This window comes from Ostrea edulis, chromosome 2, assembly GCF_947568905.1.
Source record: "Ostrea edulis chromosome 2, xbOstEdul1.1, whole genome shotgun sequence".
Lineage (NCBI taxonomy): Eukaryota > Metazoa > Mollusca > Bivalvia > Ostreida > Ostreidae > Ostrea > Ostrea edulis.
In genome coordinates this window covers 90,908,868-90,926,785 of record NC_079165.1, presented here as the reverse complement: position 1 = coordinate 90,926,785, position 17,918 = coordinate 90,908,868, and the positions used below count along the sequence as shown (strand labels likewise).

General features: G+C 36.4%; 1 protein-coding gene across 1 annotated transcript in view; it reads left to right on the top strand.

Moving 5' to 3' along the window:
* Window positions 1-4,385: 4,385 nt before the first annotated feature.
* The window catches only part of LOC125681589 (transketolase-like protein 2), a 32,818-nt gene continuing 19,285 nt past the window's right edge, over window positions 4,386-17,918 (top strand). The window contains exons 1-6 of the mRNA XM_048921746.2: window positions 4,386-6,560; window positions 12,138-12,255; window positions 13,277-13,390; window positions 13,627-13,724; window positions 15,171-15,362; window positions 16,736-16,863. Coding sequence (XP_048777703.2) covers window positions 6,454-6,560; window positions 12,138-12,255; window positions 13,277-13,390; window positions 13,627-13,724; window positions 15,171-15,362; window positions 16,736-16,863 — 757 coding nt within the window. The 5' untranslated portion in view covers window positions 4,386-6,453. The remainder of the gene's footprint in view (window positions 6,561-12,137; window positions 12,256-13,276; window positions 13,391-13,626; window positions 13,725-15,170; window positions 15,363-16,735; window positions 16,864-17,918) is intronic.

Below are 17,918 nucleotides of genomic sequence, written 5' to 3'. Positions count from 1 at the left end.
TTGATGACATGGTTGTGTCCAATCTACAAACCTCTAACCTGGTTAGCCATGAATTTTTATCATGCAACTATGGGCATCATGCCAATATCTTCTAGGTACTGAAAACGTGTCGTAGGAGTGCCATCCGCATGAAAAGAGCAATATATAAGTAATGGGAGGGGGGGCTATAAATATGCCTTAATTAGTAGTGTTGGGCAGATAATTTGACAAACTAGGGGTTTGCCGGTTTGGTTGGTCTTGGACCTATGTGAAAATACCAACGCTTGACCTAGCTGATTTTGAGAAACTTGTGGAATCGACGATGACAAAACTTACTGACTGCGCAAACCGTAAAAATGTCAATGAAAAGGCTGCTGAAAAAAATAAGATATAGGAAGTCTTGATATATTGAGACACCTATAAACCGCTTGACACCTTCTAGGGATGAGAGAAATTTGATTGGTTCTTTATGTACATCAACCAGAATTCGCTGTGAATTTTGTCCCAAGACATAGCAGGGTTGGAGGCCTTACGGAGTCGGAATTGGTCGTCATACTTTTGCCAATTTTGTGAACGATTAGCTGCAAGCCTTATATCTCGCATGTACTTAAGCATTTCTTGGGCCGTTTGACTATGTTGAAGTACAATGCTCATGTAAATCATGAAGGCTGATGTCCACTTTTCTATGTTCAAAAAGGAGTTAAGTTGGCGCTTGACTACGCATAGCTTGCCATTGACAAGTTGTAAATCCCCGTGGGACTCAAACTGCTCCAATTCCGTAGCAGATTTGAGTAGGACAGACAGATCAATAAATCCCCCCTCCCATATTTTTTGCTTGAGTTTAAACGAGACATGACTGCCGATATCATCGCATGCAGATGTAATTTGACAAGGTAAAGCCAAGGGTAAATATGCCGCTTGGTTCAACAAAAAATTGCAAGACTCACCCGGGTTATCCGGTGTACATGTATTATCGATTGGGAATCGAGGGACCTCTTCAGGGGGCTGTGGCTGCCCCTCTGCAGGGGATAGTCGATCCGTCCAAGGTGTGGCCGTGTGATTTGGACTTCGTTCCCGGAGTTGAGCTGTTGTCCGACGATTACGTTTCATCCCGACCCCCCTGGCCGGGGATCTCTGGGTCGCTGCTCGTTTTATAGGTGGCATTCCTAATGCAGGAAAAAATTGTCAAAAAGCTATGTGTAGGGAATAAATCCAAAAAGGGGAGAGAAAAACTTCGGCTACGTGCTTGGTTTCCGCCTCTAATACAAGAACCACGTTGCTGCTTCGGTTGGAAAAAGTGTAATGAATGGGTTCGATCACAGGGAGTACCGAGTGTGACGTAGTGCATACAAATTAACTTGTACCATCTAGCCGCTAAAGTCACGTAGACCCGACCTACAGGGTGTATCAAAATTAATACGGACTATTTGATATAAACTCAAATAATCTCGATTATATAAAACTTATACGGTACCAATTTTGATGCACCAGATGCGCATTTCAACAAATAATGTCTCTTCAGTGATGCTCAAGCCGAAATTTTGAAAACCCGAAATAGCAGTAAACTTGTAAGAACTAAAAGGAAAAACAGAGTGCCAAACTGGAGTCAAATTCGTCTAAGGATCAGAGCTATGCATGAGTATCCAAAGAGGTCCTACTCCACTTTGGTGTTTCACAGGGTTTTGTATTAGGACCTCGTCTACATTGCATGTTCTCGAAACCAATCTGAGAAATTTGCCAGAGACACAACATATGTTATCATTGTTACACGGATGACACTCAGGTATACTTCATTATAAACCCAAACGACAACATTGTCTTTCTGATATTGACAACTGGATGCAAAACAACATACTCAAGCTAAATCAGGGAAAGACAGACCTTATTATCTTTACACCAAAACGTAAAGCTAGTGCATTCTCAGGATGAAAGGCAAAGATAACGAACAGTGATCAATCTCATAACTCCTATAAGAAATACAAAACAGAGAGCTCGGCAAACACGGACCCCTGGATATACCAGAGGTGGGATCAGGTGCCTAGGAGTAAGCATCCCTTTTTGACCGGTCACACCCACTGTGAGCCCTACATGTATATCCCGACCAGGCAAACGGAGCCATCCGTAGTCAAAATCAGTGTGCCGAAAACGGCCTAACAATCGGTATGAAACACGTTAGACAGCAGTTGACCCAATGATAGGTTGTATTGGCAAACTAGATCGATATAACGACCATAGAATTAGCAAAATGCTGATTTTAAACGAGACTGTTGAAACCCCTGAATCATCAACTTGTTTGTCAGTAGCCTTATTCGATTAAAAAACTGTCCATACGCAGAACAAGCTCTTGCGTATCGAATCAGTTGAGAGATGTAAACACCATCTGCAGGAGATGATGGAATATTGCTACATAGATATGGGAAGTTGACGATGGAGAAGTTGAAATCATCCCGTTTGTCATAAAGTTGAGTTGTTATTTTGCCGTTAATGTCTACTTCCAATAAAATATCTAAGTATGAAGCTGAAGTTGATGACTCTGTGGTTTCTTTTAGTTCGAGTTCACTGAAATATATTGAATCAAGATATGAATGAAAATTATTATTGTTGATAGATAATACTAGTACATCGTCGATATATCTAAATGTGGAATTGGAGGCCACAGCAAGAATTTTTTTCTTCTCACGTAGAAGTTTTTGAATAAATTCTGCTTCATAGGAATATAAAAACAGGTCATCTAACAAAGGAGCACAATTCGTGGCCATGAGAATTCCAACAAACTGTTGGTAAACCTGATCACCAAAGACCACGAAGATATTGTCAATGAGGAACCCCAGCATATTTTTTATTTCAACTTCAGAGTACGTTTGTGTTGAATCAGAGTGGTTCTTCACAAAGTAGTTTTTGGATGACTGATCACTAGATATGAATATTTCCGTTTTCCATTTTTGTTGAAGAAGCAGCAATCTATGATGTCAAAAAGTCTAGTCTTTAATTTATCGTGAGGAATGATCGTGTGAAGAGTTGAAAAGTCAAACGGAGCAAAGATAGGGGCTTCGTAGAACATTTACTTGATCCAGCAATGTATCTTTGTAAGGATTTTCATGAAGTTTAGGAATCCAATATAGGTACATTAACTCATATTCATCCGACCGATTGACTGGGATATTACATGTGTCTAAAACTGAAGCATGGATTTGAAGAAGTTCGTCTTTTGAAAGGGCAGTTAGAGTATAGGTACGATTACTAAAAGTGGAAGTAATGCCAAGTTCGTTTAAAATACAGTTGTAATAATGAGCCTTACAAACAAAGACAATAATGTTACAAGCTTTGTCAGATGGAACCAAAACATATTCCTCATGTAACCTATCACTTCTGGTTTACGAAACACAGAAGGATAGATGGTACGTATTTTTGTTTTCATATGTTTAATGCGGAATTTTAATATTCCTCTTATACTTTTAATCCATTCTGACAATGTGTGAAGTTCTTCCTTTTCATATTTAGCCCACTGTGTGTGTCTGGCATAATCCTCAACAGAACTCATAATAGAAATGAAATTCTGTCTCCAATTGAATGACCGAGGTTCTCTGTATTTAAGACTGTTTAGAATAAGTGATTTGAGGTCCTCATTTTCAACTATATCAACATCACCAGTAATGACTATAGTTGAAAGAACACATGGATTAAGTATAAGATGGTCTATATCTAGGTACTGCAAAGTTGGTTTATAATTAAAAAGGTTGGGTGCAATAGTAGAAGTATATTTGTAGGAAATACTGGGTGTAGACTTGAACTTGAAATAAATTGGAATACACGACTGAACTTTTTTATGACGAAGAATCTTGCTTATGTTGACGACACCTATTCCTTTGTTTGTAAAATTGAGCTTAAGGAACTGGCGGCACAATTTGGTAGGAATATCATCCATGACCAGTGGTGGTTTAAAGAGCCTGTGATTGGCAACATCCATAATCATAGAATTCAGTCTATATGCAGGTGTTGAAAAATCCAAGTATAAACTAGCCGTCTTCAAATAACGTATGTGAAACTCTCAATGGAACAGAGTAGAATTTTGTGCGAACATGATGTGGACCTAATTGTCTGTTGACTTAAGGTAAAAGTGAATCAAACGTGACATCATTTTTACTTGGTCTTTTATATGAACGATATCCATGACTGCGTTTTCGTATTTGAGTATTGGGAAATAGTCTCATCACATTCACGTTATTTCCTTGTGGACTAGTCAAATTTAACGCATCGTACACATTATCATTGCATCCGTATGGAAATGCAATACCTAGGGTCCTGGACCAGTGATCTTCTCGTTGTCTACGAAACGGAGTACTTAATGTTGGACTATTTGTGGGATGGTAAATTTTTTCCAAAATCCTTACCCTCATGGACAGTATGGAGTGGTCCGGTGAGTTAAAATTCTTGTAAAGAAGTTGGTTACCACCCTTATTTATTTGAAAGCTGTACCCCGATATTCTTTTATTAAGTGAACCCTTAGTTTCTCCAACATAAATTAAGCCACAGAGGTTACACTCAATAGTGTAGACAACGTTAGAAGATTTACAAGTCAAATTATCAAAAGTTTTGATATAGAAACTACGTCCTGTGATATTAGTACTAAATGAATTTCTATAAGTGTCACAAGTTTTAGATTTTTTTACGGAACATTTTGAGATCGAGCACATTGGATTCTCAGGATATAAACTGACTTTCGGTGAATCTGTCGTCACTAGTGCTTCATGTGTCAAAATTCTTGGGATATTTTTCGACAATACACTTGGCATGGAGTGTCAGATAAGTGCATTAACTAAATTATGTTATTTCCAACTTCGGAATATCGGTAGAATTAAATCTCTTATAACGGAGGATACGTGCATGTCACTTGTTAGATCATTGATTACATGTACCATCTTCGCAAGCCAAGTGTCTGATTCGCTTACTCTCATCTACAAGATGAGAGTAAGCGAATCGGACACTTGGCTTGCGAAGATGATTGATTACATCCCGTCTTGATTATGAAATGCGCTTCATTATAACGTTAATTCAGCATCCTTGCAAAAGTTACAGGTAGTTCAAAACACTGCTGCCAGGCTAGTGACACGTTCACAGAAACATGAGCATATTACACCAATTCTCATATCGCTTCACTGGTTACCTGTGACATATCGAACGAAAGCATTTGAACCAATGATAGGTTGTATTGGCCAACTAGATCGTTATAACCACCATAGAATTGCAAAATGCTGACGTTAAACGAGACTGTTGAAACCCCTGCGTCATCAACGTGTTTGTCAGTAGGCTGCCTTGATTTAAAAACTGACCATACGCAGAACAAGCTCTTGCGTATCGAATAAATTGAGATAATGGAATATTGCTACATAAATATGGGAAGATGACGATGGAGAAACTGAAATCACTCCGTTTGTCATAAAGTTGAGTTGTTATTTTGCCTTTAATATCTACTTCCAATAAAATATCTAAGTATGAAGCAGAAGTGGACGACTCTATAGAGGCCTTTATTTCGAGGTCACAGGGATATATCGAATCGACATTTGAATGAAAATTATTATTTTATATAGATGATATGTCGTCGATATATCTAAATGTTGATTTGAAAGCCACAGCAGGGATTTTTTTCTTCTCACGTAGAAGTTTTTGAATAATTTCTGCTTTATAGAAATATAAAAACAGGTCAGCTAACAGAAGAGCACAATTCTTGCCCATGGGAATTCCAACAGACTGTTGGAAAACCTGATCACCAAATACCACGAAGATATTTTCAATGAGGAACTCTAGCATATTTTGTATTTCAACTTCAGAGTACTTGTGCGTGGAATCAGAGTGGTGTTTAACAAAATAATGTTTTGGATGAGTGATCACTAGATATGAATATTTCCGTTTTATATGGCCTTCATCCCTACCAAGTTCTGTTTTTACAGCAAGCTGAAGACAGGTATTACCTATCAATAATCGAGGGCGGAGACCACAAAAAAGTGCTTTTCCTAGATGTCATTAACAACGGAAGTTGATTTCTATGCATCTCGATAAGGGCGCTGTAATTGCAATAGTGAGCAACGAGTTGACAGTCCCTCTCACTTTCGTTTTTGCTTTAATAGGTCATATTTGTACACTTTCTAACGATATACAGAGATGTGAAGTGAATTACAGTATACACCTACCACGATAATTTCCTCATTCAGACTTTGTGATAATTTTTCAACTCGACAATCAAATTCAAACTCTATAACATTTCCTTCGATTGTAAATAATTTCATTGCTGATTTTGACCATTCACATGAATTCTAGATATTCATACCTCTACTCAGTCTTGGGTAAACAGCCCTCAGGTTACACATCCGGGGGGTTTGGTATTTTTATTCTATCAGGTGGAACATTTGGGTCGACGTTTGTTGATATATTTCTTACTTGTCAGTTAAGAAAATTCATTATTTCTGAAAAGTCAACATGAGCGAATACCGAAGACCCGATCCAGAGCTTTTGCAGAACTTGAAAGACATTGCAAATAAACTGCGAATTCACAGTATTCAGATGACAGACGCCAGCAACTCGGGGTAAGCTAAGGTTGCATGCTCGGGGAGGGTGATATACGATCATAATGTATTATATAAAACAGCATAATAAAGAATAACATGTCAATTTCTTTCAGGTAAAGTGAAAATGTGAACATATCTAATTTTTGTAACGAATTATAACAATTTTTGACGATGTTAATTGAATCTGTAAGTATATCATAAAATATTTATGCATTGACATTAACTTTTAAAATTGTGGTGATTGCATTGAACAGATACATATATTTAATAGTTATTATCAACTACCCCAAGTTCGTATAATCTCGCGGGCTGTGGTTATCCGGTAAAAATGCGTACACTGCCTTAAATGAGATACGTATATGAGAAGGGCCGCCGACTTGTGACGTCATCCTATATTTCCGCTGAAAAGCTATCTTTGTAATTTCAGCGTTCTCTCCTGGATTCATTGAACAGAATTTCCGTTGTTAATGGCATGTATCACTGTTATAAAGAAATTACACACTGTCGGGATTTGAAACTCTGTGTTCATTGCCTTATTTAGGAGAAAATATCATACAGGCGTTCATTTGGGACCAGAGTAGGATAAATAAGATGCACACCGATCATGAGAGTATTCAGATGGATAAGATAGAGTAGAGACAGCAGGAACCGATTACCCCCTCACGATGTAGCAATGCAGATTGACTCTGACCTAATTGTGTGTTGACAGGGGTTAGATTTCAGTCCACACGACCGTACACAAATTTTTGTGCAGTGACGTGAAATAGATGAGTGGATTTGAAATACATGTAGTGTATCAGGTATCATTAAGGAAATCTTTTTAATTGTAATGCTAGAGAAAAATCATGTTTTTAATTGTAAAGCTAGAGAAAAATGATCTTTTTGATTGTAGAGCTTGAGAAAATGTCTTTTCAATTGTAAAGCTTGAGAAAAATGGGGTATACAATATAAAAGTAATGAAAACTGAATCTAGTGTAGGAAGTCTGTATCAACTCAACAAGAGTGTAATATCGAGAGGCTTCTTTGTATGTTCAGATATTTGATTTTTGATGTATACGGTATTTGACAAATGTTGAGTATGCCCAGAAAAAATTAGAGAAAACAGGTATTTTGAGACATGGGAATATTTTATATACAGGCACACTGATTCATTCTTATATGAGAGGTAAAGATAACGAATAGTGATCTATCTCATAACTCATATAAGCAATACAAAAAACACGGACCCCTGGATATGCCATGTCATGAGAATCGGACCTACTTATGTAAAACTTACACGGTACCAATTTTGATGCACCAGATGCGCATTTCGACAAATAATGCCTCTTCAGTGATGCTCAACCGAAATGTTTGAAATCCGAAATAACAATGAAGTTTTAGAGCTATTACAGCCAAAAACAGCGTGCCAAAAAAAGTGCAGTCAAATTCGTCTAAGGATAAGAGCTATGCATGAGAAAGATAATCCTTAATTTTGAAATGAATTTCTAAATTTTATAACAGCAATTAAATATACATCCGTATTTTCAAGCTAGTAACGAAGTACTTAGCTACTGGGCTGTAGAGACCCTCGGAGACTAACAAGTCCACCAGCAGAGGCCTCGACCCAGGGGTAATATATAATAGAAAATCCGTACACTGTTAGAATCTTTAAAAATTTTTTAGTTTCTATGATCATCAGATATTTATATTTTTAAAAAAAATTGTCAAGGGCAATAACTTTAAGCTAGTATTTTCTCTTGTATGTATATTATACAATAATTTCCCCGATACCCACAATTAAATTATCTACACATGTATAGCTATATTTGTAAAGTAGAAGTTTGTAGCTACTGGGCTGTAGAGACCCTCGGGGACCAACAGTCCACCAGCAGAGGCCTCGACCCAGGGGTCATAATGTAAAACTTATACGGTACCAATTATATATATCTCTTACGTGCGTTATGCTATCAGGATTGTGGATGTCTAAATGGAACTATTTTAAGGTGTAAATTTGGAGAGATTGTTGGTTTTAGTATATTTCTAAAAGGATTTCAAAGCTCTAGACGTGCTTAATATGTATAAAGGAGTTCAGTGGAGACTGCAGTATTTAGATAAAAATGTCCTCCGTTCGATTGTTAGGCATTGCTATCTTTTTAGTTGTACTCTAAAACTAAAACATTTTATTTCAAAGTGGACATTTTTCATCTGTTTCAAATACTTCATATAAGTACGAAAAACGAAAACATTTTATTTGTTTTGAAAACTGTATATTTTGTGTGCTATAGTTTGGTCACTTGTGCGATGAAACCATTTCTTTTTCTTCAAAAAATTCCTTTCATTTGTTGCAAAAATTTTCTTTCATGTACGGAATTTTTTTTTTGGTAAAGATTTTTAGATGTCTATGAATTGTTCGATAACACTCTTTATCGATGCGGGAAAACATTTCATTTACTTGCGAAAACCTTGTATTCAAATGGTCAGTGACGTTTTGAAAGATTATGCAATAGAAAATAATGAATAGAAAAATTCTACTACATCATAATTATTCAAGGTTATACATCTATCCTGTAAACAGCTTAAACTATGAGTTTTGATGAGCATGTGTCATTTTATACTTTGACGTGTTCCCATGGCGTGCCTTCAACCTTGGATTGTCAACTTAGTTTCTTGGTGACAAATCCTAGTGTCAATGAAAAGTGAAGATAACGAACAGTGATCAATCTCATAACTCCTATAAGAAATACAAATTAAAGAGTTGGGCAAATACGTACCCCTGCAACTTTCCATATTTATGTAGCAATATTCCATTATCGCCTGCAGATGGTGTTTATATCTCTCAACTGATTAGATACACAAGAGCTTATTCTACGTATGGTCAGTTTTTAAATCGAGGCAGGCTACTGAATAATAAGTTGATGGTGCAGGGGTTTCATCAGTCTCGTTTGTGACCGGTCGACAGGGGATGCTTACTCCTCCTAGGAACTTGATCCCGCCTTTGGTATATCCAAGGGTCTGTGTTTGCCCAATTCTCTATTTTGCGTAGGTTATAGGAGTTGTGAGATTGATCAACCTTTGTTATCTTCACCTTACATTTTGACATCACAGACAGCTTCTTCTTCAATACAAATGGAACACCGAAATATTCGTATCTTGTGGTCAGTTATCCAAACATTACTTTGTTACACACTCCTCTGTTTTTTCGCACAAGTATTCTGGATATGATGAAGTTCTTCATTGACAATATACGTAGTCTTTGGTGGTAGGCTCGTCCAACAGTCCGTTGTAAATCCCACGAATTATGCTCTGAAGACCTCTTTTTATATTCTTATGAAGCAGAATTTATCAAAAAGCTTCAACATGAGAAAAATAAATCTCTAGGTGTCGTCTTCAACTCGATATTTAGACTTCTTGACGATGTTTTATCTATTAATATAACAATGTTCCTTTGCATTTATATGCTGATCCATATGCTGAATTCCAAGGAAAATACGCATCCTCGTGTTTCTGTATCTGTCTGCTGCATTTGATGTAATTGACCATTGCATCTTACTTGATAGACTCAGTACAGCTCATAGAATAACAGGCGGTGTCTTAAAATGGGTCCATTCTTAATAAGAAAAGCGACATCAATCTATATCTATTAACTATCAAAAACACTGAGCAAGTACTTTCTTTTGGCGTCCCTCAAAGGTTTGTTCTTGGGGCTAAATTTACTGCCTGTTTTCCAAACCAATCGGAACCACATGTCGACAACATGGAATGAACTACCGCTGTTATGCGGATGACTCTCAAATTCACCTTGTAATACCACCAATGGAGGATGGAATGATTACTTTTCAAGATTAGAAGCTTGTATGGCAGATATTAGTTCATATATGACTACAAACTCGTTCAAAACGTTCTTCAAACATGATGCAGTAAAAATTCAATTACACCATCTTAAAGTTGGAGAAAGCAACATGTCTGCTGCATTGCGTGTCAAAAATATTGGTGTGCACTTCGATCCCTATCTCACTTTTGAAAGCCTTGTGTCATCTATTGTGTAAGAATGACCCTTTCATGTTAGCAATATTGGTCGAATTCGCCATATCACAACTACAGAAGCGTGTAAGATTCTTGTCAATGCACTCGTTACACCAAAACTCGATTATGCAAGACCACATTGTACCGCTTACAGAAGGTACAGAACACCGCAGCCAGGCTTGTGTCGAGGACACATTGATTTTAACTACGAATAACTCCGTTTACCTGATCAGGATTTAGGGTTCACGACGGGTGTGACCGGTCGACAGGGCATGCTTACTCCTCCTAGGCACCTGATCCCACCTCTGGTTGTCCAGGGGTCCGTGTTTGCCCAACTATCTATTTAGCATTGCCTATAGGAGTTATGAGATTGAGTACTGTTCGTTATCTTCACCTATGATCAAGGCAAGTAATGCGAAATATTGTGCGCAGTGGACCGTAATAAGAGGCAAAGTCGATGTACATGTATGTAACATCAAAATCAACATGTAGCATTTACATATAAAGTGTGGACTGCATGTGAGATACTGTATAGTACATGTATATGGCAAATGAACACACGAACACGATGATCGGATCTTGACTGGGCCTAACTCGAGGACCATAAAAAATCCCCCGCGTTCCACTGAGTACCATACGTTGCAAAAAGTATATACATGTATATAGAGCAGGTTATCTAAATTGAAAAAAATATATCAAAAGTAAGACATTTTCATAAAAAAGATTTAAATTTGCTAATGCAATAGTCTACTTACTCTCTTCTTCACTGATAACGGTCTTAGCCTTCCTCTTCATCATCTTTTAAATGTATTGCATCATCCTCAAGGTCAAACTTGATGGTCTATGCACAGAATCCCCGAATGTAAAAAGAAATAACTTGCAGATTTTCAAAGCGGCCAACAGTATAAGTGTAATCGCTGAAGAACCGTCAATTAATGGTTAGCTGTTCATAGACCAGTTGACAGCTTTTCAAAAAAGTATTTAACTCCTAATGGTCAACTGTTTTCGTGTATTCAGTCAACGATCAATCTCATAGCTCCTCTAACCAATACAAAATAGACAGTTGGGGGACACATTGGAGTTGGGATCAGGTGCCTAGGAGAAGTAAGCTTTTGTATAACTGTATTAATATATATTTCATTCTGAATCATTTACTGACAACACTACTTCTGATGACTGATTTTACGACTTTGTTGATATCTATATAGTTTACCGTTAGGGTGATTAATTAATTAATCACTTTGATTTATACTCTACAGAAGTGGCAACATTATTTTCTAAGAATTATTTCTATCATTATATTATTACAAAATATTGTAAATCAAACACGATCAAACATGCAAGACACGCTTATGATATTTGTGATAGACTTCCTTGTTTGTCAATATTTGTTGTCACGAAATGGTCATGACGTTAATTTTTCATGTCCTAAATGTCATATTGGCAATCAAAGACTAGAAGTCACAAATAAAATTTGTAAACTGTGATTTTGCTTGTTAGATCTTCTTTTCATATTGAGGAAGTGCCAAATTAATGATTTAGAAAATACTTTACATAACAAGATCTAGATATTGGAGAACTTTCTACTTACAGACACCCAACGTCATGTTGTTCTATCGCAGAGATTATGTCTGTCCTGTTCTTCAATGTCATGAAGTACACTATCGCCGAACCAAGGGGAGATAATACCGACAGATTTGTTCTCTCCAAGGTAAAATCTGGTTTGATGATTTTGTGTTTAATATTTGCCAGCAGTATACATGTTCATCAAAACGCTTTTTTTTCAAATGCCGTTGTCTTCTTGGCATAAGTACAGTTGTATGTATTTTAAAATATTTAACACGTATAGACGTAAAGATATGTGTATCTAGCAGTTTTGACAAATTCCAAGGGAGGACTTAAGTATTAAGTAATTATTAGCTTCACTCACAAAGACTTGAATCTGTAGATTGAGAATACATGTTTGTGGGGACATGGTTTGTAGATCAAGGAGAATAAACATGTTCTAGGGTGTTTGGACATAGTTTTATAAAATACAAAATGCTTCCAAATCAGGGACGATGTGGTAATCTATGACAGGGACCATGGTTTGAAAGATTTTTTTTCTGTTTTGAATCTAGCATAAAAATGGACCGGTCCTTCAGATGAGACCACAAAAACCTAGGCCTCGTGTCACAACACGTATGGCACGATAAAGATTCCTCCTTACTCTAAGGCCATAAACGCCAAGCATAGGCCTAAATCTTGCAGCTCTTCACCAGCAATGGTGACGTCTCCATATGAGTGAAAATTTCACGAGAGGGACATTAAACAATATACAACCAACCAATCGAATGTGCAAATGTGCAAACTTTGATTCAAAGTCTACACCCTTTACACTAAGATACTGTAGAATTCAAGCACTCGCGAAATATTGTTACTCGCTTTCAAGTGTAAATTGCAGAAATATATATAAAAATTCTTAATCAACGGTCCACTTGCCAATTCATGTGCTCGCGATTTGACATTTTCGCGACTTTTTGCGATATTAAGTACTCGCGTAAAATAAGGAATCTACAGTATTTATAAAAAGGTATAGTGGTTGTTTACAAGTCAGAATTATAAAAGTTTAGCCAGGAACTTATGCTAAACACACTTCCATCAGGGTATCTTACTTGAATCTAATGTCCAGGTGATACGATAGTTTTATAAGCACTTTCTTCAATGTCTAGTGTTTTGACTTTGATTGACAGGGTCATGCTGCTCCCATCCTATATGCTGCCTGGGCAGAGGCGGGCTTATTTCCAACGTCAGAACTTTTAAAGTTCCGTAAAATTGATTCTGATCTGGAGGGACATCCCACCCCTGTAAGGAGTTATATGATTTACCTTAAAATAAAAAATAAAAATTAAAGTTTAAGATGTGATTTAGAAGTTACATTATATTATAGCTATTTCTTCTTTTTCAATCAAATCTCATTCTGAATTTTAGAAAACTGGATGACGAATTAATAACTTTTGTGTGTAAATGTAATCATTGAATGAAAGCATATGTACTAGTCAGAGTGACGTAGAGAAAAAAAAAGTAAGGTGCTTGATTACAGAGACTCAACTTCATTGATGTGGCTACTGGTTCCTTGGGACAAGGCTTAAGCTGTGCTGCAGGAATGGCGTACACCGGAAAATATCTAGACAAAGCTGAGTATGTATCACTCAGTATCTACTCGGCTACACAAAGAAATATCTAGACAAAACTGAATATGTATAACTTTGTAATCCCTAGGCTAAACACAGAAATATCTAGACAAAACTGAATATGTATAACTATGTAATTACTGGACTACACAAAGAAATATCTAGACAAAACTGAATACAATGCATGTATAACTATGTAATTACTTGACTACACAAAGAAATATCTAGACAAAACTGAATACTATGCATGTATAACTATGTAATTACTGGACTACACAAAGAAATATCTAGACAAAACTGAATACAATGCATGTATAACTATGTAATTACTGGACTACACAAAGAAATATCTAGACAAAACTGAATACAATGCATGTATAACTATGTAATTACTGGACTACACAAAGAAATATCTAGACAAAACTGAATATATATAACTATGTAATTACTGGACTACACAAAGAAATATCTAGACAAACTGAATATGTATAACTATGTAATTACTGGACTACACAAAGAAATATCTAGACAAAACTGAATATGTATAACTATGTAATTACTGGACTACACAAAGAAATATCTAGACAAAACTGAATATGTATAACTATGTAATTACTGGACTACACAAAGAAATATCTAGACAAAACTGAATATGTGTAACTATGTAATTACTGGTCTACACAAAGAAATATCTAGACAAAACTGAATATGTATAACTATGTAATTACTGGACTACACAAAGAAATATCTAGACAAAACTGAATATGTATAACTATGTATTTACTGGACTACACAAAGAAATATCTAGACAAAACTGAATATGTATAACTATGTAATTACTGGTCTACACAAAGAAAAACTGAGTCTGTATGATTTTAATTACTGAGCTACACAAGGAAAACTGAGTCTGTATAATTTTAATTACTGGACTACACAAGGAAAACTGAGTCTGTATAATTTTAATTACTGAGCTACACAGGGAAAACCGGGTTTGTATAATTTTAACTACGGAAATATTGATAAAGTTTAATATGTATAGCTCTGCGATTACAGGTCTACAAAACAAAATACCTAGAAACATCAATAATTACTTACCCTATTATTACTGATCGGGTACCTAGAAACATCGGTAATTACTTACCCTATTATTACTGATCGGGTACCTAGAAGCATCGGTAATTACTTACCCTATTATTACTGATCGTGTACCTAGAAGCATCGGTAATTACTTACCCTATTATTACTGATCGGGTACCTAGAAACACCGGTAATTACTTACCCTATTATTACTGATCGGGTACCTAGAAGCATCGGTAATTACTTACCCTATTATTACTGATCGGGTACCTAGAAGCATCGGTAATTACTTACCCTATTCTTACTGATCGGGTACCTAGAAACATCGGTAAAATACTTTCCCTATTATTACTGATCGTGATGCTGTGATCTTCAGTTACCGTGTTTACTGTATCGTTGGAGATGGCGAGAGTGCAGAAGGGGCAATCTGGGAAGCTATGTCCTTCAGCAGCCATTACAACCTAGACAACCTAGTGGTCATCTTTGATGTGAACCGTCTGGGTCAAAGTGAACCGACTACCCTGCAGCATGACATGGATGTTTACAGGAAGAGAGCAGAGGCTTTCGGGTAAAATACAAATTCATGCCATACAATGTTTACACCTGTCACTGGAATAATCCAACTCTCGTTTTTAATTATACTTTCGACAGGGTCTTGCATTCTAGCTATGCACAAAATGGCTAACCAGATATTGAAATTGGAAAATCTAAACTTGATACAAATGATTATTGATTTTTTTGGTGCACCAATGAAATCTCTCGACTTCAATTACTTTCGACAACTGAGTTTTGGTCCAATATTGGGAAAATTAAAAGTTATATATGCCTCAAACACAAGAGAAGAGGAATGAAAAGGTGAAGATAACAGTGATCAATCTCATAACTCCTATAAGGAATACAAAATTAAAAGTTGAGCAAACATGGACCCCTAGATATACCAAAGGTGGAATCAAGTGCCTAGGAGGAGTACGCATCCCCCGTCGACCGGTCACACACGTTGAGAGCCCTATACTTTGACCAGGTAAACGGAGTAATCCGTAGTAAAAATCAGTATGTGCGTAAAGGACGGCATAACAATTGATATGAAACACGTCAGACAGCATTTCACTCAATTTCAGGTTGTATTGACAAAGTAGATCGTTATAACGACCACGAATAGTATCTATATAGCGAGTGCCTTATATGATTGAAGAGAAATCACTCTACAAAGATTTAATCATTATATGATACATGAAAATTGGATAAAACATACATTGCAAATGTAAAAATAGTGGATTTTAAAACAAATTACAATTTAGAAAGGTGAATAATCAAGACATTTAAAAATAAGTTTGAATTAAAATATTGTAGCAAAAAGACCTTACACAAATTTGACAGGAGACAGGGATTGATGACGTATCTGCTAATGGAATCTTGTCGTCTGGCATAGAACGTTTCCTTGTTTTCGCTTGGCTTCTTTTAAAAGTAAAGGAAAATCAATTCCCCTTGAACATGCTTTTAAATGTTTTACAATGCATCTATATTTATGTGCTGTAAGATAATTCTAATTATCTTATCACATATGCAAGAGCTTGTTCTGCGTATGATCATTTTTTAAATCAAAACAGGCTAATGACAAACAAGTTGATGTTACAGGGGTTTCTAGTCTCGTTTAAAGTCAGTAATTCGCAAACTCTATGATTGTTAAAATCATCTAGTTGACCAATACAACCGATCATTGAGTCAAATGCTGTCTGATCAAGATATAGGGCTCACGGCAGGTGTGACCGGTCGAAGGGAATGCTTACTCCTCCTAGGCATCTGATCCCACCTCTGGTATATCCAGGGTTTGTCCAACTTTTTATTTTGCATTCCTTATAGGAGTTATGAGATTGATCACTTTTCGTTATCTTCATCTTTCATTATAAATCCAATATTATTATATTTATTATTTCTCGACAGTTGGAATACCATTGTGGTAGATGGACATGATGTGGATGCCTTGTGTAAGGCTTTTTATGATACCAGCACTGTGAAGGGAAGACCATCATGTATCGTGGCCAAGACCTTCAAAGGCAAAGGGATCCCAGGTAGGGCAAAAGTGTGTCAACACTCAGAATCAGTATGTACAAGCTGCTACACGTGTACTATTTTTAAACAAGAATCCTTTGTGAAGATTTGTTGCTCTTAATACAAGTAATTGTGTGTGTCTGTAAATGAAATGATATTTATGATTCTTTTTCAAAAAATTAAAATAGTTTTAGTGTGTGAATGATAGTTAATTTTCAACAAACAATTCAACTTTATGAAAAACGGGATGATTTCAGCTTCTCCGTCGTCAACTTCCCATATTTGTGTAGCAATATTCCATTATCACCTGCATATGGAATGATTCGATACGTAAGAGCTGGTTCTGGACATGGTTAGTTTTTAAATAGAGGGAAGCTACTGACAAACAAGTTGATGGTGTAGGGGTTTCAACAGTCTCATTTAAAGTTAGCATTTCGCAAATTAAATGGTCGTTATAACGATCTAGTTTGCCAATACAACCTATCATTGGGTCTGTGCTGGTATAGTCGTGGACGTCACAGCCAGTTAACCAAGAAAGTCCAAAATACGAAATCCACTGTATTTAATGTAACTTTATAACAATGTTGTGGTAAAAGGACTGTAGTAGGCCAAACTCGACGTGAAAATGTTTGCAGAAGTTGTACCGTTCAGGCGGAAGTAGTAAACAAACCTTTTTAAATGTTTGTCAATTCGACCCATAACTTATTCGTACAATAAACACCACACTCCCCGCCTGAATTGTAAGTAAGTACAATTCACAAGTAAATAAATTCAAAAAAGGATCAAACAAAGTGTCAATTCAACCAACAGATACAATCTGTGTAGCAAACGATTAAAGGAATTGTCAATACATAGAAACAAGAGGTACAATCTGTGTTACTGGTCTAATGTACACAGATGTCTTTCCATCTTTCACAGTCTTAACTTGAACCTTACGAACGCGATTGTCCTCACTTGGATATGTTTTCATCAAGATTGACAGAGGCCATTGATTCCTAGCACAGTTTGAATCGTTCAAAAGAACTATGTCACCTTCACTAACGGTGGGTTCATCAGATTTCCACTTTCGACGTGG